General features: G+C 38.1%; 1 protein-coding gene across 1 annotated transcript; it reads right to left on the reverse strand.

The window, feature by feature from the left end:
- Positions 1-11,330: 11,330 nt before the first annotated feature.
- LOC149188260 (uncharacterized protein At1g24485-like) lies at positions 11,331-12,356 on the reverse strand. The gene is made up of 3 exons (XM_089409909.1): positions 12,334-12,356; positions 11,924-12,199; positions 11,331-11,768 (listed from the first exon to the last, which is right to left on the reverse strand). The coding sequence occupies exons 1-3, from the start codon at positions 12,354-12,356 to the stop codon at positions 11,702-11,704; spliced, it is 366 nt and encodes a 121-aa protein (XP_089266035.1). The 3' UTR covers positions 11,331-11,701.
- Positions 12,357-25,317: the final 12,961 nt, after the last annotated feature.

Here is a 25,317-nt window from a genome sequence, read left to right on the forward strand (position 1 = left end):
TATATCCGGCCTAGTTGCAGTTAAATACATAAGGCTGCCAACTATGCTCTTGTACAAGCTAGGATCAAAATCCTTGCTGCTGTCCTCCTTGCTGAGTTTTAATCCCATTACTGTGGGAGTGATTGTTGCCTTGCACTCTTGCATATTAAATCTTCTCAACACATCATTTACATATCTTGCTTGAGAGATAAAAATCCCATTTTCATTTTGATCTACTTCTATTCCTAAGAAGTATCTCGGCAAACCCATGTCAGTCATCTCAAATTCCTCTTTCATGACTGATTTGAAGTTTTCAATGAGGTAGTCATCATTACCTGTAAAAATCACATCATCAACATATAAGACAATAATCAAAATCTTACCATCCTTTTCTTTGATGTAGACTGTGGGTTCTCCCTCACATTTGTCAAATTCATTATCCAATAGATAGGAATCTATCCTGTTGTACCATGCTCTTGGCGCTTGCTTCAGCCCATAAAGAGCTTTCTTCAATCTGCACACTTTGTGCTCTTGGCCTTTCTTCTCATAGCCTAGAGGTTGTTCAATGTAAACCTCTTCCTTTAACACTCCATTTAGGAATGCTGACTTCACATCCATTTGGTAGACTTTCCATTTGTTTTGTGCTGCTATGGACAACACTGCTCTCACGGTTTCCATTCTTGCAACCGGTGCGAAAGTCTCCTCATAGTCTCTCCCATATTGCTGCTTGTATCCCTTGACAACAAGTCTTGCCTTGTGTCTTTCAATTTTTCCTTCAGCATTGCATTTGGTCTTATAGACCCATTTGACTCCAATGACTTCTTTACCTTTTGGTAGCTCAACCAAATCCCATGTCTTGTTTCTTTCTATGGCATTCATCTCCTCATCCATAGCTTCTATCCATTTCTTATCTTTAATAGCATCTTCGAAATGAATAGGATCATCAACATGACAATACAAGGCAAATAAGGAATTCATTCCTTCATTATAAATGTCACTTAAATTTCTAAACTTCTTACCTCGTTCATTCGGTGTGCAAGTGCTTGAAGATGCACTTGAATTTCCTCCTTGTGGTGTGCTTGGAGAAGCACTCTCATTTCTCCTCAAGGGTGTTCCTTGCTGTCCTTGTGTTGGCGCTGCTGTTTGGGGATGTATTTCTACCATCTCCTCATCATCTTCATCATGAGACAAACAGTTTTTAACATTAACTGTTTTCTCTATGCTTCCATCCCAAGCTTCCTCCTCAATAAACTGAACATCTCTGCTCACAAAGAACTTCTTGGTAGATGGGATATATAGCCTGTAAGCTTTGGATTCCTCACTATATCCAATGAAGATACATTTCTCCCCTTTGCTGTCCAACTTCCTCCTTAGCTGATCAGGAATGTGTGCATAGGCCACACATCCAAAAATTTTCATGTGGGTGACTCCTTGCTTTCTCCCACTCCATGCTTCTTCAGGCACTTTGTTCAACACTGCTTTTGTAGGACACCTATTCAAGATATATACTACACAATTTACGGCTTGAGCCCAATAATCATTTGGCAAATGCTTTGCCTTCAACATGCTCCTCGCCATATCCATAATGGTCCTGTTCTTCCTTTCAGCAACTCCATTTTGCTGTGGGGTGTACCTTGCTGTAAACTGCTTATGTATTCCATTTTCTCTGCAAAAACATAAAAATTCTTTGGAGATATACTCACCTCCTCTGTCTGTTCTCAAGACTTTAATACGCAGCCCACTTTGATTTTCCACAAGTGCTTTGAAATTTCGGAATTTTTCAAACACTTCACTTTTGTTTTTAAGAAAATATACCCAAGTTTTTCTTGTAAAGTCATCAATAAATGTTAGGAAATATTGGTTGCCTGCTAATGATGGATTTTGCATTGGTCCACATAAGTCTGAGTGGACAATCTCTAAGGGTGCCTTTGCCCTTATGCTTTTCCCGCTTGGAAAACTTTCTCTGTGTTGTTTTCCCAATATGCAGCCTTCACAAAGGTTGTCCGGTTTCTCTATCAATGGTAATCCTCTTACCATTCCTTTTCTGCTCAACAAGTTAAGACCTCCAAAGTTGAGATGTCCAAATCTCAAGTGCCACAACCAATTTTCATCTTTTGGTTGGCTTTGGAAAGCCTCTTGGGTAACTGCTGCCATTGCATCTTTGTTTTTCAAATCTGCCCTTATTCTGAGAGGGAACATTCTGTTCCTCGTCATCCTCACTTCAGCAATGCATCGCTTGCTGGGTGGAATATCCATGATGGTGCATACATCATTCTCAAAGAAAACATTGTAACCCTTTTGAACAAGCTGTCCAATACTCAAGAGGTTACATCTCATTCCAGGAACATAATAGACATCTGTTATGGTTTTCCTTTCTCCTTTCTTTGTAAATATTTTAACTTCTCCTTTACCCATAATAGAAATTTTGCTATCAGTCCCAAGTGTGACTTGTGACTTCACACTTTGATCTAAAGCAGAAAACAAAGCTATGTTTCCTGTCATATGGTTGCTGCAACCGGAGTCTAGAAACCATATATCTTCACTATTTGTTTCAGCCATATTACAAGCTAACAATACATTATCTTGGCTGATATTTTCTCTAGTAATATTTGCACTAGAGCTATTACTCACATCATGCTGCTTCTTTCTACATTCACTGGCATAATGCCCATATTTTTTACAATAATAACATTGGACATTGGGTTTTTCATACCTTTGTCCTTGAGCATGATGTTGTCCACTTTGTTGGCTGCTGCCTTGACCTTGGTTCTGATTTGGATTGCTGCCTCTTCCTTGAGCATTCGCTGGACTGTTCCTTCCGCCTCTGTTCTGGCTTCTGCCTCTTCCTCTCTTGTTTCCTCTGCCTTGACCTCTTCCTCTTCCAAAGGACATCTGGGTCTTGAAGGCTTGCTCTAGAGATGAGTTTTCATTTCTACTCAACCTCTGCTCATGTGTGATCAATGATGCATGAAGCTCATCAACTGAAAAGTTTGAGAGATCCTTTGTCTCTTCTATGGTGGTGACAATCACATGGAACCTTGAGGGTAGGCACCTCAATAGTTTCTCCACAATCCTCCTTTCTTCAAGTATCTCTCCATGAGATCTTATTTGTGTGACCAGGCCAATTACTTGAGTGAAGAATGAGTCAATATTGTCTGACTCCTTCATGCACAGGTTCTCAAAATCTTTCCTCAGCAACTGTAGCTTTGCTGTCTTCACTCTCTCCATTCCTTGATAGGCCGTTTTAAGAGTTTGCCATGCTTCTTTGGATGTCTTAGCTGCTGCTAACCTTGGAAACACGCTTCAATGCACTGCTTGATACAAGAAGAAGAGGGCTTTTGAGTCCTTCTTGTGGCTCTTTAACAGATCCTTCTCTCCCTGAGTTAATGCATTAAACTCATTTTCATCTGCTGGTTGTTCAAAACCATCCTCAACTATTTCCCATAAGTCTTGGGAAGCAAACAAGGCTTTCATTGTTATTGCCCAATAGTCATAGTTTTTGCCATCAAATAGTGGGAGCTGCATACCCATGCTATTGCTGGTGCTTGTGCCAGCCATTTTTGCACTCTTAACTATGCTTCAAATACTTCACTGTGTATTTAAAATAACAGACTGTCTTCAACAGCAACACACAAAAAAAAACTTGAGAAATACCTTGGATTCTTTTGCCTGAGACTTCACTTTGCTGGAGAAGCTGCTGCAACAAGAAACCTTCCTTCAGCTTCTTTGAACCCTTCAAAGAGCCTGGATTAGCTCTGATACCACTGTTGGGGATTTTTCTGATAAAATCCCAAAAACAAAATGACTAAACACAAAGACAATGCTCTGTTTTGATCTCCAGGATCTTAGCACAGGGAAGCGAGTAGACAGACAGAGTTTTCACACACACCACAAACTTCTATTCATTAATAAAAACTGTTGTTACAAACTATGGTTCTTCCTCTCTCACAGAGGGATTTACAAAAAAAACAAAAGACTCAGACTGCTGTGTCTGCTGTATATTCTATTTGTTGTTTCTGCCTTTCTTTTTCATTCACACGCTGCTGCGTTCTATATTTTCACTTCTTCGCACTGCTGTGCATTACAATACCATTTACACTGCTGTGTATTACAATTCTATTACATGGGCGCTGCTGCGTCTCCCCACTTCACATCGCACTGCTGTGCATCTCTATTCATATTCATCACAAAAAAAACATTAAATATATATAACAACCAAAAGGAAATTACTTCACGTATTCACTGGCCATGCTTCCGTAAAAGAAATAATAAAAATTAAATGCTTTTACCAACTATTACTTGATCCCATACTCCCGCTGAAATAAAATTAAAAACTTGACCAAAACTTACCAACCCACAGTAAATAGCATTTACTATTTTACTGACATTTACTGGCGGCAAGTAAAAACTTTTACTTCACGTAAAATTTCATTTAATGCTGGCCCATACTTCACCCATTGACTTCATTTAAATCGCATCGCAAAATCCCATTTGGTCGGAACACAAAATTGGAGCACACACATATGATGCGATCTGCGATATGCGATCGGATCGCATCGCACCATCGCAATCCCCAGAAAACACAACACATATCGGAGGGTGACAAAGGTGAGTTGCGATTTGCGATATGCGATAGATTGCATCGCAAATAAAATAAACTTGCAGTTGAAATTATATTTCAACACTTATGATGTACTGTGGAAAGAAGATTAATCTGTTCATCAACTATTTTTAATTACTATTTGTGGATGCAGCCAAAACATTATCAAATTGAATCCAGAGATCGAACCATACTAAATGCCTTAATCATATCAGAGTTACCTCATTCAAGAACTCCTTGTCTGGAGAACAAGGAGAGTACTTTTACTGCTATGTCCTGCTATTTTAATTTGCCAAAGAATACAGATCCAAAACCGCCTTGCCCAATCTTCTGACTAAAGTTCTGTGTGGCTGCCAGTGTCTCCGCTAGAGTAAAGGCGCGGAACTTTGTTGTATTTGGAACTATAACCATGGAGTCCCCTGCACCTTATCCATCGGAGTTAAGTTAGAAGAGTCCTAGATTGCTCCAGCTCTAGAGACCACTTCTACTTTGTCTCATATTAAAAATTGGAAGATTCGAGATATTTCCTGACCTTCATACAGTCTGCGGCTCTCTTTTCTTCTGGATTTCTTGCGATGGACAACAATGCCCACTATCAACAATAAAACAATGATTAGACACCCAGTTATTGATCCCAGAGGTTCTGTAACACGTAAAACGAGCACGACTTAATGTCAATTCGATTCGGTTTCATTTCTGTCTGCGGTATTCGGGTCATTGCTCATAGGTTTTCTGAACCTGAAAATAATACAAGAATACTAATCTGTGGTTGAACGCACCAAATATAAGCATTAAACTTTATATTACCTGATTTTTAATGAGGGTTGCTTGGAGATAAGTTGCGCAGGAAATACACCGCTGAAGTTATTGTTGTCTATAAACCTCTGCAATGGCGGTTGTTTAAATCTGTGGCCGTAACAGGAAAAGGAAAGGGCTGTTGTATGGTTTGACTACTTATTTGTGTAAAATAATGAGAGAGAGGGTACAACTCTTAAATTTTCGAGGCCAGAGAGCCAGTCGGGAACGCTTCCGGTCAAGTTGTTGTTTTGGAGATGTCTAAACAATAAGCGAATTAAATGATTGTTTTATGAAATTAATCCAATCAATCGAAGTTTTCGTAAAAGCCTAGGGTTCATGTCGAGAACAAAGTACTTACAGTCCCTCCAACATGGTCAAATTGGAGAAATTTGGAAATGGTCCCGTGAGATGGTTATTCTCAAGTGACTTGGTTATGTCAACACGAATGAATGAGTCCTACTTGTTGTATGATGATTAACAGACAATCAAGGTTCACCTCATACAACCTTGGTGACCATCAATCTCGATATTACATTTGGCAAACTCTGAAGAATGCCCGTGAACATCTAGACCAGTCTCACTAATTTCGAAAAAATTACACCATTAGAAGATTCAAAGTGGCCATCCATACTTCTTGATGCTCTTTCTCAGTATAAAAAAACTAGGTTATGGATACAAATAGAAAGAAAATCATAAAATTTCCTTACAGGTAGACTAATTCAGTCAATTCTCCAATATTATCAGGTATCGATCCTGATAGATTCCTTCCTGACGAATTGCTGCCAATATAAGATTATATTAACCCTTAATTATTTTATCACCGATAAGTTCGATCAGCTTTACTACTTCAAATATAAAAGAATGAATTGAAAGCAATGAAATTTACATTTCTGTGATTCTAACGACCGCAGATCTGTTATTACAGCCAATTCCTTTCCACTCGATTACATAGCAAGGATCTGAAATCCAATCTGTTATGTCAAACCTCCTTTTAATAGCCTGGAGAGCTTCAACTACAAAGTGCAATGTAAACTAGTTAAACTTAATCTCGGTTTAAATTTGTAGAATATGAAATGACTTATTTCTAGCCAAATGAGAAAACAGTACTATGAAGAAAAAAACATATAAAAGATAAAACAATTAAAAAACACAATGATTGTGTGAGCTAAGAAATGCTGCAAATCTCATATATTAAATTCAACTTAAACTACATTCTTAAATAGTAAAACTATTACTAAAATATTTGTCAATCAACTTTGCAATCAATCTACTGGCATTACAGCGAATTTCCAGCAACTTCCAGCACTGACCATCCTAACAATCTGCTGCTTTAATTTTACAGACAACACAAAATCTGTTGCCTACTTTGTCAGCAATTTACATAACTAATTAAGCATTATTCCCAACACTCCCCCTTAATGATTAATGATGATTTACTATCTTATCTCGTAGTGCTAAAAACTGATCTTTTGCAACTGCTTTAGTGAATATATCTGCTAGTTGATGCTGAGTATTTATATGCTTCAATTCAATCTCCTTCTTCTGCACCAAATCTCTAATGAAGTGATATTTCAGGTCAAAATGCTTTGTCCTGCTGTGATGAACTGGATTCTTTGCTAACTTGATGGCACTTACATTATCACAATAAATCACTGTAGACTGAACTTGTTTTTCTCCAATTTCTTCCAAAATTTTTCTTAGCCAAAGAGCTTGTGTACCTGCTGAGGTAACTGCAACATATTCCGCTTCTGTGGATGAGAGGGCAACAATGCTTTGTTTTTTTGAGCTCCATGTAATCAAACCAGAACCAAAAGAGAAACAATTTCCAGATGTGGACTTACGGTCATCAAGACTACCTCCCCAATCTGAATCACTAAATCCAACAAGATTGAACTTTTCAGAAGAGTAGTAATGAATACCAAAATTTAGAGTGCCTTTCACATACCTTAAAATCCTCTTGGTTGCCTTCATATGTATTTCAGATGGATTTGTCATATACCTTGAAACAAGTGAAACTGAATATGTAATATCAAGCCTTGTGTGGGTTAGAAAGATCAAGCTCCCCACAATACTTCTGTAAGTTTTCTCATCAACTAAATCAGCACCATCATCTCTACATAACACCTCTCCATGAGCACTTGGAGTAGGGGATGGATGACAATCAAGCATATCAAATTTATTTAGCATATCGTGTGCATACTTTGACTAACAAATGAAAATCTCATCCCTACTTTGATAAACCTCCATTCCTAGAAAATATTTCATGATGCCTAGATCTTTCATCTCAAATTCATTCATCATAGCAGCTTTGAATTTATCATTCATCTTAGAACTACTACCCATATACAATAGATCATCAACATACAAACTTATGATTAAAATATCAATACCTTCTTGTTTGTAGTAAAGGGTAGGATCATTCTTACTTCTCTGGAAGCCATTTTGCTGAAAGTATCCATCAATCCTTGCATACCACGCTCTTGGTGCTTGCTTAAGGCCATACAAAGCCTTCTTCAACTTGTAGACATTATTCTCCTTTCCTTCCACTTCAAAACCTTGTGGCTGCTCCACATATACTTCCTCTTCTAAGTACCCATTCAAGAAGGCACTTTTCACATCCATATGATGTATGCTCCACCTTTTATGAGCTGCTAATGAAATCAACATTCTAATGGTCTCCTGTCTTGCTACTGGTGCAAATGTCTCTTCATAATCAATTCCATACTTCTGTGTGAACCCTTTAGCAACTAATCTTGCTTTTTGTCTTTCAACACTCCCATCACTGTTAAATTTAGTCTTATAGAACCCATTTGGTGCCAATCTTTTTCTTGTCATGTGGAAGCTCTATCAACTTCCAAGTGTCATTCCTTTGAATGGAATCAATCTCTTCTTGCATGGCTTGCATCCAAACCTCATTAGTACATGCATCTTCAAAACATGATGGTTCAAATTCAGCCTTAGCTAATAAAGCAAAATTGACTATCTCACCTATTGGGCTTTCTTCATGTGCTTGATTTGCACTCCTCTCATAAATATCACTCAATCTTCTTACCTTCCTTCTAGAACTTGGAGAAGAAGTTGGAATTGAACTTGATGTTGAAGAAATTGATGAAGGGCTGCTTGGTGGAGTTAAGCCACTAATTACAGAAACATTAGTTGGTTGCTCATTATCATTATCAACAATTATATCACTCAAAACAGATTTTGTCTTCTCAACATGGCCTTTTTGATGACCATAAACTCCCCCTTCATAAAAAATTACATCTCTTGAGACAATAAGCTTGTTAGTTAGAGGATTATACAATTTATAAGCCTTGCTTGTCTCACTATACCCAATAAAAATACATAACTCACTCTTTGCATCTAACTTTTTTCTATTCTGATCAGGTACATGCACATAAGCCAAACAACCAAAAACTTTGAAATGATTAACATTAGGCTTTTTTCCATACCAACCTTCATAAGGAGTCATATTTTCCAGTGCACTGGTGGGGCTACGGTTAAGGATGTATACTGTTGTAGCAACTGCATCTCCCCAATAAGTGTTGCTCAATCCCTTAGTTTGTAGCATGCATCTTGCCATTTCAACCACAGTACGATTTTTCCTTTCAGCTATGCCATTCTGCTGGGGTGTGCATGCTGTAGTATGCTGCCTCCTCATGCCATTCATATCACAATAGCTCTGGAAAGCTTTTGAGCAGAATTCTCCCCCACGGTCAGTCCGCAAACATTTGATCTTGCACCCTCTCTCATTTTCTACAAGGGCTTTGAACTTCTTGAATGTATCCAAGGCTTCACTTTTGGCCTTCAAAAAGTAAACCCAACAATTTCATGAGTAATCATCAATAAAAGTGATGAAATATGATGACTTACCCAAACTCTTAGTCTGCATAGGACCACATATGTCTGAATGAACAAGCTGAAGTGGGTAATGAGCCCTCCATGCACTTCCCTTTGGAAACCTTTCCCTTGCATGCTTTCCTTTAGCACATCCTTCACAAACCTCCTTATGCTCTTCTACCTTGGGCAAACCAGAAACTAATGCATGTGAGGTTAGAAACTTCAAACTGTGAAAATTTAAATGCCCATACCTGAGATGCCATAACCAACTTGAATCCTCATAAGCCATATTAGCAAGATTGTTGTTATGTTCATCAAACCTCAAGGGAAACATCCTATTTCTTGTCATAGGCACAACAGTGATCACCCTATTTCCCTTATTCTTATCATAGATAGTACATGTCTTATTTTCAAAGACTACTTTATAATTTTTCTCACATAGCTGTCCAACACTCAACAAATTATGCTTCAATTGTGGAGTATAATAAATGTCATGAATACTCTTTATACCTTCTTTTGTTTGGACCTCCATAGCTCCTTTGGCAGCAACCTCCAATGATTTATCATCACCAAGCTGGATCTTGGATTTGAAACTTCCATCCTTTGCTGAAAACAACTTCTCATTCCCTGTCATATGGTTAGAGCATCCAGAATCTAGGTACCAAACATCTTTACTATTATTTTCACCTTTGGCATAAGATAAAAATAAGTGATCTTGAGGATACTCACCACTTTCATGAGCATAATTAGCATTTTTACCTTCTTTCAATCTGCATTCTCTTTCAAAGTGACCATACCTGTTACAATGGTAACATTGAACATTTCTCTTATCAAATCTACCTCTACTTCTTCCTCTGAAACTACCTCTTCCACTTGAGCCACTTCTTCCTCTACCTCTTGAATAATTTTGGCTTTGCCATTTACCTTGACCTTGATGGCTTTTGGTACTGGTACTTGCATCTTCATTCTTTGTAATTTGTAATTTAGAGGAAAAAGCTTTCTCTACAGCTTCAAAACTTTCCTTCAATCTTTCTTCATGAGACATCAAAGATCCAACCAATTCATCAAACTGTAGTTTTGTTAAATCCTTACTTTCTTCCATGATTATTGCAACATGATTCCATCTATGTGTTAAAGACCTCAATACTTTTTTAATTAAAACTTCATTACTTACAGCTTCTCCAAGTGTAGCCATTTTGTTGACCACATCTTTGACTCTCACACAATAGTCACTAGTACTTTCAGCTTCTTGCATCTTCGAATTCTCGAACTCTCACCTCAATGTCTGAAGTTTGACCACCTTAACTTGATCACTACCTTGGTAAGCTTCTTGTAGAGTCTCCCAGGCAGCTTTGGCAGTGTTTGCTCCAGATATTCTTGGAAATAAGCTCTTATCAAGAGCTATCTGAATGTGAAACAAAGCTTGAGCATTCTTCTTCCTTGCTTCCTTTCTTGTTGTTCTTTCATTGGCTGTAAGAGCATTCCAATCAGCTGGCTCTTCATATCCTGATTTAACAATCTCCCACAAATCTTTTCCAATAAAAAAGGTTAGCATCTTAATGCACCAATAATCATAATCGTTGCCATCAAATTCTGGAACTAGCATCTGGTTAGAATTCGACATGATTAACTTTGGCGAAATTCCAACAATACAACTTTAACCCAAAATTATTTTACCTGCTCTGATACCACATGTAGAATATGAAATGACTTATTTCCAGCCAAATGAGAAAACAGTACTATGAAGAAAAAAACATATAAAAGATAAAACAATTAAAAAACACAATGACTGTGTGAGCTAAGAAATGCTGCAAATCTCATATATTAAATTCAACTATAAACTACATTCTTAAATAGTAAAACTATTACTAAAATATTTGTCAATCAACTCTGCAATCAATCTACTGGCATTACAGTGAATTTCCAGCAACTTCCAGCACTGACCATCCTAACAATCTGCTGCTTTAATTCTACAGACAACACAAAATCTGCTGCCTACTTTGTCAGCAATTTACATAACTAATTAAGCATTATTCCCAACAAAATTTAGTATCTGGAATTTTAACATCAGGTGTTCATGTTTTATGAGTAAGGGCACTTACTATCGTTAGAATATGATGCTGGTTCTGTATCAAAGAGAGAGTAAAACTCAAAAGCGTTGAGTATAAGACGAGGAGTCGAATTGGTGAACGTCAAAAGTTCCAGTTCTAAATCCGATCGTGTGTTGTTGATCGAAACTGCTCTTTCTAAGGTAGAATCATTTGGCACCATAGTGATATTAGAAACTGTTAGACCATATATCAAAACAGAAAAGGTCATATTAATCGGCTCGAGATCTGCAAAATATAACAACAATAATTTCCTGTCGGCTGGCCCTGATATCTGACGGATAATTAGCATTAAATCAGACGAGTTGCTTATCAACGCCGTTTGCATCACAGCAGATGGCGGAAGGTTCTGGGTATGGTTTCGTGAAATAACTTTCTACACACTTACAGTTTGAACTAATCCGATTGTGAGCCACAGGCGGTCAAACTCATCTTGAGGATACCTGTTTCACCATGCAATGTTATTCATAAGAGAAAAAAGTATCACCCCTGCCGAACAACGGCAGCAGTAATCTTCTGCATATATCAAATTTTGATATCTAAACCTTGTGGAGTTTAGATTTTCACATGCAAAACATAACAATTTCAAAAAATTTACCTGACCCATGATTCTCTGCCGAGATCATATCTTGAATGTAAATGCAACCCTGTTCTGGGCTTAGCCTGTTGATACATGCCATCCCGGAGGGTCCTCAACTCGATACCAGAGATATAGGGATCATCACCCTCAGAGGTTCTAATCAAGCAAACATACAGAACTCTGCCAGAACTAACCAACACTTCTTCATAATTGAATGGATATTTATATATATCTGTTATATCTGTGATTGTTTTGTTTGTGAACGTTATTGTTGAAATTGTAATTTCCACTGCGCTGAACCGCGGAGCATTTAATTCACCAAAACAGCTCACGAAAACCAACTACCTTATCGGACCGCTTTTGCTCAGCAAGTGGTTTTAGTACGAACTCATCCGATGCAATAAAACTCTGCCACGCGTCCTCTGTACATTTTACAAAACATCCTTTCCATCGGGACGTAAAGGTTAGTCAGGTAAGGGCTTCCGATATTCACCACAACTGTTTGATTTCGTGAAGGCAGATCAACAGTTGACGGACAACAACCGACCTGCAGCAAATAAATGTTACCTGGAGTAAAATTTTTGTTTGACCAGGGCTTCAGAAAAACATTTAATGAAGTTTAATGCTAGTCGTAGATTTTAGGTATAAGTTTTAATTTTAATGTTTTTTTTATACGGAATTATGGGTGTAAAATGGGTATGTAAATTTTTTTTAATTGCATATGCATCGTATGACATATATGTTTTTCTTGATGCGTTGACCATGTAATTGTGAATATGTTGTAAAACGCACAGCAGTGCCAGTAGAGAGAACAAGGAGCAGCGTGGGAGTTTTTTTGTTATGGGTTGACTTTGTATTGTATGTGAGGATCGCACAGTAGTGTGAAAAGAATTTTTTTTTTTTTAATTATATGCATTGTAATGAAAAGCAAGGAGATTTGCACATCAGTGCGAAGGCAAAACAAAAAGTAGAGGATTTTGTAATGTGCAACAGCATATAATGTTTTTTTGGGAGCAGCATATGTAAAAAAATTGTTTTACAACAGTATATGTAAAAGGTTATTACAACAGAAAATGTAAATGAGAATTTTACACACGGCAGTGTAAAATCTCAGGAGGAGACAGAGTAATATTTTGTTGTTGAAATATTTTTTTGGTGAATCCCTCTGAGTGAAAGAGGATGAACCTTGTATCAGAAATTTTATTTTAATGAATACAAAGCTTTTGTGGGTGTATGTAATGCTCTGCTTAGAAATTTTTTTTAAGCTTGCCTGTGTTAAAGATCCTGGACAAAAACAAAGCATTGTCTCTGTGTGCAGTTTATTTTGTTTTTGGGATTTTAACAGAAAAATCCCCAACAGTGGTATCGGTGCTAATCTAGGCTCTTTGAAGGTGTCAAAGAAGCTGAAGGAAGGTTCCTTTTGTTGCAGCAGTAAATCCTCTCCAACAAAGTGAAGTCTCAGGCAAAAGAATCCAGGTATTCCTCAAAGTTCTTTTTTGTTACTGTTGAAGAAACAATCAATATTTTAAATACAGTCAAGCATTCGAAGCATAGTTTAGAGAGCTAGAATGGCTGGCACCAGCACCAGCACTAGCATGGGTATTTTTAATACTTAGCTCCCACAGTTTAATGGGAAAAACTATGACTATTGGGCCATAACCATGAGAGCCCTGTTTGCCTCACAAGATTTATGGGAATTAGTTGAGGATGGATTTGAAGAACCAGCAGATGAAAATGAGTTTAATAGGTTAACTCAGGCAAGAAAAGATCAATTGAAGAGCAATAGGAAGAAGGATTCAAAAGCCCTTGTATTTTTGTATCAAGCAGTGGACCAGAGTGTGTTTGCAAGGATAGCAGCAGCTAAGACATCCAAAGAAGCATGGAAAACTCTCAAGACAGCCTATCAAGTCATGGAGAAAGTGAAGACAACAAAACTACAGTTGTTGAGGAAAGATTTTGAGAACCTGTACATGAAGGAGTCAGACAATATTGACTCATTCTTCACACATGTAATTGGTCTGGTCACACAAATAAGAACTCATGGAGAAACTCTTGAAGAAAGGAGGATTGTGGAGAAAATATTGAGGGTCCTACCCTCAAAGTTTGATGTGATTGTCACCACCATAGAAGAGACAAAGGATCTCTCAAAATTTTCAGTTGATGAACTTCATGCATCACTGATAACACGAGCAGAGGTTGAGTAGAAATGTAAACTTATCTCTAGAGCAAGCTTGCCAGACCCAGATGTCCTTTGGAAGAGGAAGAGGTCAAGGCAGAGGAAACAAGAAAGGAAGAGGTAGAAGCCAAAACAAAGGTGGAAGGAACAGTCCAGCGAATGCTCAAGGAAGAGGCAGCAATCCAAATCAGAACCAAGGCCAAGGCAACAGTCAACAAAGTGGACAACATCATGCTCAATGACAAAGGTATAAAAAATCCAATGTCCAATGTTATTACTGTAAAAAATATGGGCACTATGCCAATGAATGTAGGAAGAAGCAGCATGATATGAATAATAGATCTAGTGCAAATATTACTAGAGAAAATATCAGCCAAGATAATGTATTTTTAGCTTGTAACATTGCTGAAACAAACAGTGATGATATATGGTTTCTAGACTCCGGTTGTAGCAACCATATGACAGGAAACATAGCCTTGTTTTCCAATTTAGATCAAAATGTGAAATCACAAGTCACACTTGGAACTGATAGTAAAATTTCTGTTATGGGAAAAGGAGAAGTAAAAATATTTACAAAGAAAGATGAAAAGAAAACCATAGCAGATGTCTATTATGTTCCTGGAATGAAGTGTAACCTCTTGAGTATTGGATAGCTTGTTCAAAAGGGTTACAATGTCTTATTTGAGAATGATGTATGCACCATCATGGATAGAGCACCTAGAAAACGATGTATTGTTGAAGTAAAGATGACAAGGAACAGGATGTTCCCTCTTAGAATAAGGGCAGATTTGAAAAACAAAGATGTAATTGCAGCAGTTACCCAAGAGGCTTTCCAAAGCGTGCCAAAGGATGAAAATTGGTTGTGGCATTTGAGATTTGCGCATCTCAACTTTGGAGGTCTTAATTTTTTGAGTATAAAAAGAATGGTAAGAGGATTACCATTGATAGAGAAACCGGATAGCCTTTGTGAAGGTTGTATCTTGGGGAAACAACACAGAGAAAGTTTTCCATCCGGGAAGAGCATAAGGGCAAAGGCACCCTTAGAGATTGTCCACTCAGAGTTATGTGGACTGATGCAAACTCCATCACTAGCAGGCAGCCAATATTTTTTGACATTCATTGATGATTTCACCAGAAAAACTTGGGTTTACTTCCTTAAAAACAAAAGTGAAATGTTTGAAAAATTTCGAAATTTCAAAGCACTTGTGGAAAACCAAAGCAGGCTGCATATCAAAGTTCTAAGAACTGATAGAGGAGGTGAGTATATTTCCAAGGAATTTCTATGGTTTTGTAGAGAAAATGGAATATACAAACAATTTACAGCAAGGTACACTCCGCAGCAAAATGGAGTTGTTGAAAGGAAGAATAGGCCATCATGGATATGGCGAGGAGCATGTTGAAGGCAAAGCATTTGCCAAATGATTATTAGGTTGAAGCTGTACACTGTGCAGTATATATTTTGAATAGGTGTCCTACAAAAGTAGTGATGAACAAAGTGCCGAAAGAGGCATGGAGTGGGAGAAAGCAAGGAGTCACCCACATGAAAGTTTTTGGATGTGTGGCCTATGCACACATTCCAGATTAGCTAAGGAAGAAGTTGGACAGCAAAGGGGAGAAATGTATTTTCATTGGATACATTGAGGAATCCAAGGCTTACAGGTTGTATATCCTATCCACCAAAAAGTTTTTTGTGAGCAAAGATGTTCAGTTCATTGAGGAGGAAGCTTGGGATGGAAGCATAGAGAAAACAGTGAATGTTAAAAATTGTTTGTCTCATGATGAAAATGATGAGGAGATCGCTGAAATACATCCCCAAACAGCAGCGCCAACACAAGGACAACAAGAGACACTCTTGAGGAGAAATGAGAATGCTTCTCCAAGCACACCACAAGGAATAAATTCAAGTGCGTCTTCAAGCCCTTGCACACAAAATGAAAGAGGTAAGAAATTCAGAAATTTAAGTGATATTTATGATGAAGGTATGAATTCCTTGTTTGCTTTGTATTGTCATGTTGATGACCCTATTCATTTCTAAAATGCAATTAAGGATAGGAAATGGATAGAAGCTATGGATGAGGAGATGAATGCCATAGAGAGAAACAAGACATGGGATTTAGTTGAGCTACCAAAAGGTAAATAAGTCATTGGAGTCAAATGGGTCTACAAGACCAAGAGCAATGTTGAAGGCAAAATAGAAAGACACAAGGCAAGGCTGGTTGTCAAGGGATACAAGCAGCAGTATGGGAAAGACTATGAGGAAATTTTCGCACCGGTTGCAAGAATGGAAACTGTGAGAGCAGTGATGTCCATAGCAGCACAAAACAAGTAGAAAGTTTACCAAATGGATGTGAAATCAGTGTTCCTAAATAGAGTGTTAAAAGAAGAGGTCTACATTGAACAACCTCTAGGCTATGAGAAGAAAGGTCAAAAGCACAAAGTGTGCAAATTGAAGAAAGCTCTTTATGGGATGAAGCAAGCACCAAGAGCATGGTACAGTAGGATAGATTCCTATTTACTGGAAAATGAATTTGCAAAGTGTGAGGGAGAACCCACCGTCTACATCAAAGAAAAAGATGGTAGAATTTTAATTGTTGTGTTATATGTTGATGATGTTATTTTTACAAGTAATGATGACTACCTCATTGAAAACTTCAAAACAGTCATGAAAGAGGAATTTGAAATGACTGACATGGGTTTGCTGAAATACTTCTTAGGAATAGAAGTAGATCAAAATGAAAATGGAATTTTTATCTCACAAGCAAAATATGTAAATGAAGTGTTGGGCAGATTTAACATGCAAGACAGCAAGGCAACAATCACTCCCACAGTGATGGGATTAAAACTCAGCAAAGAGGACAGCAGCAAGGATTTTGATTCTAGCTTGTACAAGAGCATAGTTGGCAGCCTAATGTATTTGACTGCAACTAGGCCAGATATAATGTTTGTTGTTAGTTTAATTTCCAGATTCATGGAGAGGCCAAAAAAAGCACATTGGCAGGCAGCGAAAAGGATTTTGAGGTATGTTAAAGGTACAAAAAGGTTTGGCATTTTATATACTATCTCAGAATGTTCAGATCTAGTTGGATACACTGATAGTGATTGGGCTAGAAGTGTAGATGATCAGAAAAACACATCCGGTTATGTATTTCACATGGGTTCAGGAGCCATTTCATGGGCTTCTAAGAAACAACCTATTGTAGCGCTGTCTACAACGAAGGCAGAGTATGTGGCAGCTACAGCAGCAGCATGTCAAGCAGTTTGGATGAGAAGAATGTTAAGGAGTTTAGGCCAAGATCAGGCAAAAGCAACGGTGATTTTTTGTGACAATAGCTCAGCTATTGCATTATCAAAGAATTCAGTGTTTCATAAGAGAACGAAACACATTGACACAAAGTATCATTACATCAGAGAATTGGTGAACAATGGAAAAATTGTCTTAGAACAATGCAGGACGCAGGAACATGTTGCAGACATTTTGAAAAAGCCATTGGATCAGAAAAACTTTGAATTTTTGAGGAAATGTTTGGGTATGACTGAATACCCAGCAGTTGAAATTAAAGGGGAGTGTTGAAATTGTAATTTCAACTGCGCGATAGTTGAACCACGCAGCATTTAATTCACCAAAACAGCTCAGGAAAACTAGCTACCTTATCAGACCGCTTTTGCTCAGCAAGTGGTTTTCGTACAAACTCATCCGATGCAATAGAACTCTGCCATGCGTCCTGTACACATTTTACAAAACAACCTTTCCATCGGGACGTAAAGGTTACTCAGGTAAGGGCTTCCGATATTCACCACAACTGTTTGATTTCGTGAAGGCAGATCAACGGTTGACGGACAACAACCGACCTGCAGCAAATAAATGTTACGTGGAGTAAAATTTTTGTTTGACCAGCGTTTCAGAAAAACATTTAATGAAGTTTAATGTTAGTCGTAGATTTTAGGTATAAGTTTTAATTTTAATGTTTTTTTTATACGGACGTATGGGCGTAAAAAGGGCATGTAAATTTTTTTAAATTTCATATGCATCGTATGACATATATGTTTTTCTTGATGCGTTGACCATGCAATTGTGAATATGTTGTAAAACGCACAACAGTGCGAGTAGAGAGAACAGGGGAGCAGCGTGGAAGTTTTTTGTTATGTGTTGACTTTGTATTGTATGTGAGGATCGCACAGTGGTGCGAAAACAATTTTTTTTTTTTTGAATTATATGCATTGTAATGCAAAGCAAGGAGATCTGCACATCAGTGCAAAAGCAGAACAAAAAGCAGGGGATTTTGTAATGTGCAAGAGCACATAATGTTTTTTTTGGAGCAGCATATGTAAAAAAGTTGTTTTACAGCAGTATATGTAAAAGGTTATTACAGCAGTAAATGTAAATGAGAATTTTACACACAGCAGTGTAAAATCTCAGGAGGAGATAGAGTAATATTTTGTTGTTGAAATATTTTTTTGGTGAATCCCTCTGAGTGAAAGAGGATGAATCTTGTATCAGGAATTTTATTTTAATGAATACAAAGCTTTTGTGGGTGTATGTAATGCTCTGCTTAGAATTTTTTTTTAAGCTTGCCTATGTTAAAGATCCTGGACAAAAACAGAGCATTGTCTCTGTGTGCAGTTTATTTTGTTTTTGGGATTTTAACATAAAAATCCCCAACAGTTATGTTCTGCACAGCCAACATATCTAGTGTTTCAATAGAGAAAGCGAAACTAATTGGAAGGTGTGTGAATCCACTGTAATTTCCAATGGCAAACCATAACCCTCCGAGGAAAGGCACATTGGGTGTCACAGGTAAGTGGTAGCAAGACTTGTTGAGAGGCTTCGGGAAATACCGTAGACTATGCAAGTAGGAACCCTTTGTCTCCTATGTCTGCAGTCTCACCGACCTCTATGTAATTGGTATCGGAGACCCATGTGATTTTGTTTTCTGCGGTGTGATTTCTTTTCGCTCCGCAGTCGATATTGAGAAATCTTGGTGTCTCAAAGCATATCTTGGACAATACATAAAACAGTAAACTATCCCTGACAAAAGAACAAAATTTGAAGGATGATTCGAAAATAATTTCAAGGATGAGCCCAAAATAAGGAAAAAAACAATTATTCCGTTAATAGTGCTCCTGTGAATTAATCACCCGGTTGAGCATTAACAGTCAATAAATGGGAGAGCAGGGCTACAACCAGTCAACCAGGGTATTTGCCCAAGCACACATTCCAGATCAGCTAAGGAAGAAGTTGGACAACAAAGGGGAGAAATGTATTTTCATTGGATACATTGAGGAATCCAAGGCTTACAGGTTGTATATCCCATCCACCAAAAAGTTTTTTGTGAGCAGAGATGTTCAGTTCATTGAGGAGGAATCTTGGGATGGAAGCATAGAGAAAACAGTGAATGTTAAAAATTGTTTGTCTCATGATGAAAATGTTGAGGAGATCGTTGAAATACATCCCCAAACAGCAGCGCCAACACAAGGACAACAAGAGACACCCTTGAGGAGAAATGAGAATGCTTCTCCAAGCACACCACAAGGAGGAAATTCAAGTGCGTCTTCAAGCCCTTGCACACCAAATGAAAGAGGTAAGATTAGCTAAGGAAGAAGTTGGACAGCAAAGGGGAGAAATGTATTTTCATTGGATACATTGAGGAATCCAAGGCTTACAGGTTGTATATCCCATCCACCAAAAAGTTTTTTGTGAGCAGAGATGTTCAGTTCATTGAGGAGGAAGCTTGGGATGGAAGCATAGAGAAAACAGTGAATGTTAAAAATTGTTTGTCTCATGATGAAAATGATGAGGAGATCGCTGAAATACATCTCCAAACAGCAGCGCCAACACAAGGACAGCAAGAGACACCCTTGAGGAGAAATGAGAATGCTTCTCCAAGCACACCACAAGGAGGAAATTCAAGTGCGTCTTCAAGCCCTTGCACACCAAATGAAAGAGGTAAGAAATTCAGAAATTTAAGTGATATTTATGATGAAGGTATGAATTCCTTGTTTGCTTTGTATTGTCATGTTGATGACCCTATTCATTTCGAAAATGCAATTAAGGATAGGAAATGGATAGAAGCTATGGATGAGGAGATGAATGCCATAGAGAGAAACAAGACATGGGATTTAGTTGAGCTACCAAAAGGTAAATAAGTCATTGGAGTCAAATGGGTCTACAAGACCAAGAGCAATGTTGAAGGAAAAATAGAAAGACACAAGGCAAGGCTGGTTGTCAAGGGATACAAGCAGCAGTATGGGAAAGACTATGAGGAAATTTTCGCACCGGTTGCAAGAATGGAAACCGTGAGAGCTGTGATGTCCATAGCAGCACAAAACAAGTATAAAGTTTACCAAATGGATGTGAAATCAGCGTTCCTAAATAGAGTGTTAAAAGAAGAGGTCTACATTGAACAACCTCTAGGCTATGAGAAGAAAGGCCAAGAGCACAAAGTGTGCAAATTGAAGAAAGCTCTTTATCGGATGAAGCAAGCACCAAGAGCATGGTACAGTAGGATAGATTCCTATCTACTGGAAAATGAATTTGCAAAGTGTGAGGGAGAACCCACCGTCTACATCAAAGAAAAAGATGGTAGAATTTTAATTGTTGTGTTATATGTTGATGATGTTATTTTTACAGGTAATGATGACTACCTCATTGAAAACTTCAAAACAGTCATGAAAGAGGAATTTGAAATGACTGACATGGGTTTGCTGAAATACTTCTTAGGAATAGAAGTAGTTCAAAATGAAAATGGAATTTTTATCTCACAAGCAAAATATGTAAATGAAGTGTTGGGCAGATTTAACATGCAAGACAACAAGGCAACAATCACTCCCACAATGATGGGATTAAAACTCAGCAAAGAGGACAACAGCAAGGATTTTGATTCTAGCTTGTACAAGAGCATAGTTGGCAGCCTAATGTATTTGACTGCAACTAGGCCAGATATAAAGTTTGCTGTTAGTTTAATTTCCAGATTCATGGAGAGGCCAAAAAAAGCACATTGGCAGGCAGCGAAAAGGATTTTGAGGTATGTTAAAGGTACAAAAAGGTTTGGCATTTTATATACTATCTCAGAATGTTCAGATCTAGTTGGATACACTGATAGTGATTGGGCTGGAAGTGTAGATGATCGGAAAAACACATCCGGTTATGTATTTCACATGGGTTCAGGAGCCATTTCATGGGCTTCTAAGAAACAACCTATTGTAGCGCTATCTACAGCGAAGGCAGAGTATGTCACAGCTACAGCAGCAGCATGTCAAGCAGTTTGGATGAGAAGAATGTTAAGGAGCTTAGGCCAAGAGCAGGAAGAAGCAACGGTGATATTTTGTGACAATAGCTCAGCTATTGCATTATCCAAGAATTCAGTGTTTCATAAGAGAACGAAACACATTGACACAATGTATCATTACATTAGAGAATTGGTGAACAATGGAGAAATTGTCTTAGAACATTGCAGGACGCAGGAACAGGTTGCAGACATTTGACAAAGACATTGGATCAGAAAAGCTTTGAATTTTTGAGGAAATGTTTGGGTATGACTGAATACCCAGCAGTTGAAATTAAAGGGGAGTGTTGAAATTGTAATTTCAACTGCGCGACAGTTGAACCACGCAGCATTTAATTCACCAAAACAGCTCAGGAAAACCAACTACCTTATCAGACCGCTTTTGCTCAGCAAGTGGTTTTCATACAAACTCATCCGATGCAATAAAACTCTGTCACGCGTCCTCTGTACATTTTACAAAACAGCCTTTCCATCGGGACGTAAAGGTTAGTCAGGTAAGGGCTTCCGATATTCACCACAACCGTTTTATTTCGTGAAGGCAGATCAACAGTTGACGGACAACAACCGACCTGCAGCAAATAAATGTTACGTGGAGTAAAAAAAAAAATTGACCAGCGTTTCAGAGAAACGTTTAATGAAGTTTAATGCTAGTCGTAGATTTTAGGTACAAGTTTTAATTTTAATGTTTTTTTTATACGGACGTATGGGCGTAAAAAGGGTATGTAATTTTTTTTTAATTTCATATGCATCGTATGACATATATGTTTTTCTTGATGCGTTGACCATGCAATTGTGAATATGTTGTAAAACGCACAGCAGTGAGAGTAGAGAGAACAGGGCAGCAGCGTCGAAGTTTTTTGTTATGTGTTGACTTTGTATTGTATGTGAGGATCGCACAGCGGTGCGAAAACATTTTTTTTTTTTGAATTATATGCATTGTAATGCAAAGCAAGGAGATCTGCACATCAGTGCGAAGGCAGAACAAAAAGCAGGGGATTTTGTAATGTGCAAGAGCACATAATGTTTTTTTTGGAGCAGCATATGTAAAAAAATTGTTTTACAGCAGTATATGTAAAAGGTTATTACAGCAGTAAATGTAAATGAGAATTTTACACACAACAGTGTAAAATCTCAGGAGGAGACCGAGTAATATTTTGTTGTTGAAATATTTTTTTGGTGAATCCCTCTGAGTGAAAGAGGATGAATCTTGTATCAGGAATTTTATTTTAATGAATACAAAGCTTTTGTGGGTGTATGTAACGCTCTGCTTAGAAACTTTTTTTAAGCTTGCCTATGTTAAAGATCCTGGACAAAAACAGAACATTGTCTCTGTGTGCAGTTTATTTTGTTTTTTGGGATTATAACATAAAAATCCCCAACAGTTATGTTCTGCACAACCAACATATCTAGTGTTTCAATAGAGAAAGCGAAACTAATTGGAAGGTGTGTGAATCCACTGTAATTTCCAATGGCAAACCATAACCTTCCGAGGAAAGGCACACTGGGTGTCACAGGTAAGTGGTAGCAAGACTTGTTGAGAGGCTTCGGGAAATACCATAGACTATGCAAGTAGGAACCTTTTCGACTGGCGTCTCCTATGTCTGCAGTCTCACCGACCTCTATGTAATTGGTATCGGAGACCCATGTGATGTTGTTTTCTGTGGTGTGATTTCTTTTCGCTCCACAGTCGATATTGAGAAATCCTGGTGTCTCAAAGCATATCTTGGACAATACATAAAACAATAAACTATACCTGACAAAAGAAAAAAATTTGAAGGATGATTCGAAAATAATTTCAAGGATGAGCCCAAAATAAGGAAAAAAACAACTATTCCGTTAATAGTGCTCCTGTGAATTAATCACCTGGTTGAGCATTAACAGTCAATAAATGGGAGAGCAGGGCTACAACCAGTCAACCAGGGTATTTGCCCAAGCCGATTTTGGCCATGGTCGCATTAAATTTTAAATTGCCATCCTATTCCAAGATCGAAGAGAACTACTTCGCGAGGAGGATTCAAAAAGATGAAAGTATCAAGTTGAAAGCATTTGAAATAATCCTGAATGCTGACTTCTTGTTGGTATAAGATTCTTTGAACGGATCCCGCCATGACGATGTGCGCATGTATCATTTGGGTTTTAATGTGACCGTGACGGGCACGACCACACTAAAATTGTCAGGCGGAAAGAGTCGATAGTGCGGACACAACCAACCTCCCTAGGAGCCTAAGACTCTCTAGTGACAAACAAGACAAACAAGAGAAATCCTTCTCTAAACATGCATTTACTATATAAGAAATCAAGTGTTTAGATCCTACCTGTAATCCAACGCTGTTGTAGCAGTCCAGCTCCGCTGATCCGGATGAGCTCCTCCTTCACTTTGAAACCTGCATCCACTAACAATCAAACGATTAAATAGCACTTGATAATCTCATAGAATAAAACATATTTAACACATAGACCAAGGAGTACATGAAACAACTCATAAATAACAAGTTATTGAGAAGAATGGACTCATTTGCATTAATAGGAAACAAAAGGAACAATTACAACCTGAGCCTTGGTGTTGTGCAAGTCCCTCTCAGGGTCCATCAAGAGTTCTCCTTTACTTTGACAAAGCTCACCCACTTCCAAATAGAACAAGCAAAGATGGCAATCTCTCCTCACAAGCTTCTAAATGGGAGTCCTAATTCAAGCAGCATCTACCCTTAGAAATGTTTAGCTTCCAACCTCTCCTCCTTCTGGCCCAATGCCTGTATTTATAGTGGTCTAGAGGAAGTTATTCAGGTCCACCATCAATGGGATAATCCCCTCTTTGGATGGGATAGCTCCCTCATTGATGGGATAAGTTCCTCTTTGGTAGGGGTACATGAACCATCTAGAGGCGCTCAATACACGTCGAACAACCTTCTAGAATGCTCTAGAAATGACCACAAGTAACTTGTTAAAGATGAAACTTGCGCATTTTGACCTTTACAGGGGGACGCACCTGCCCCTTTACATACAGAGCGTACAAGTACGCAGCTTTTGTGAACATTGGGTGCGTACCCGCAGGTAAGGTTGAGAGAACCTGCGTACCCAGAGATAAATACATTTATAAAGACTTTCTCTCTCTTTGGAGTTTGACATGGAGAGCAGAGGCATAAGACTTGCCCAAGAGGTTAGCATGACTGTTGATAGAGTCATACTGACTGTAAATAGTCATGGTGACATTTTTTAGTGTAACAGATTGCCCCCTAAAGTGTGAAGCCTGTAGTAGATTAGGGTTTTGTAAATCTAGGAAGGGTGAAGCGCTTTATCATTTCAAGGATTATCTCATGGAGAGCCTGGTCAGAACCTGCAATTTTCAACACAAAATACATGTATAAGATTATATCATCACTGAGGTAGGCATTCCCATACTCAGATCAAAACTTTAACTAACAGACTAACTACTCTGATACAGGAATGATCTTGCAGTACATCATAATCATAGACTTTTGTAGACACAGTATGGACGCAGCCATCTGTTTATGATTATTCTACTTAGATAATGAATACAAAACTCCTCGCAGCCTGGATGGTGGAAACTAGATCCAGGGTCTTCATTTCTACTTCCCGAATTGGTACGATTCTAGCCATGCGAATAAATGAGTTGATGTCGAACATGGTAGAAACCACTTGATTACCAGTCGATGATGTAAACTGTTAACAAGTGTGAGAGAGACCACCAGTAATGTCAATGGTTCTCAAAGTACCCAGTACAATCCATGAGATGTGAATGAATGAGTTGATGTCGAACATTTCACGGAATCCTTCGTTCGAAAGTCAATGATGTAAACTGACGTCAAAGGCGAGAAACCTGCCATTGATGCATGCAGACTTCAAGGTACTGATGATTTCTAAGTCATCTCTCTAGATAATGAGCTGATGTCGATAGAAAGCGACTCGTTGCAGGCAAGCCCACAACACGAAAT

Source organism: Pinus tabuliformis, chromosome 3_1 (genome assembly GCF_031772625.1).
Source record: "Pinus tabuliformis cultivar Carrire ecotype Pingquan chromosome 3_1, CPIR1, whole genome shotgun sequence".
Taxonomy (NCBI): Eukaryota; Viridiplantae; Streptophyta; class Pinopsida; order Pinales; family Pinaceae; genus Pinus; species Pinus tabuliformis.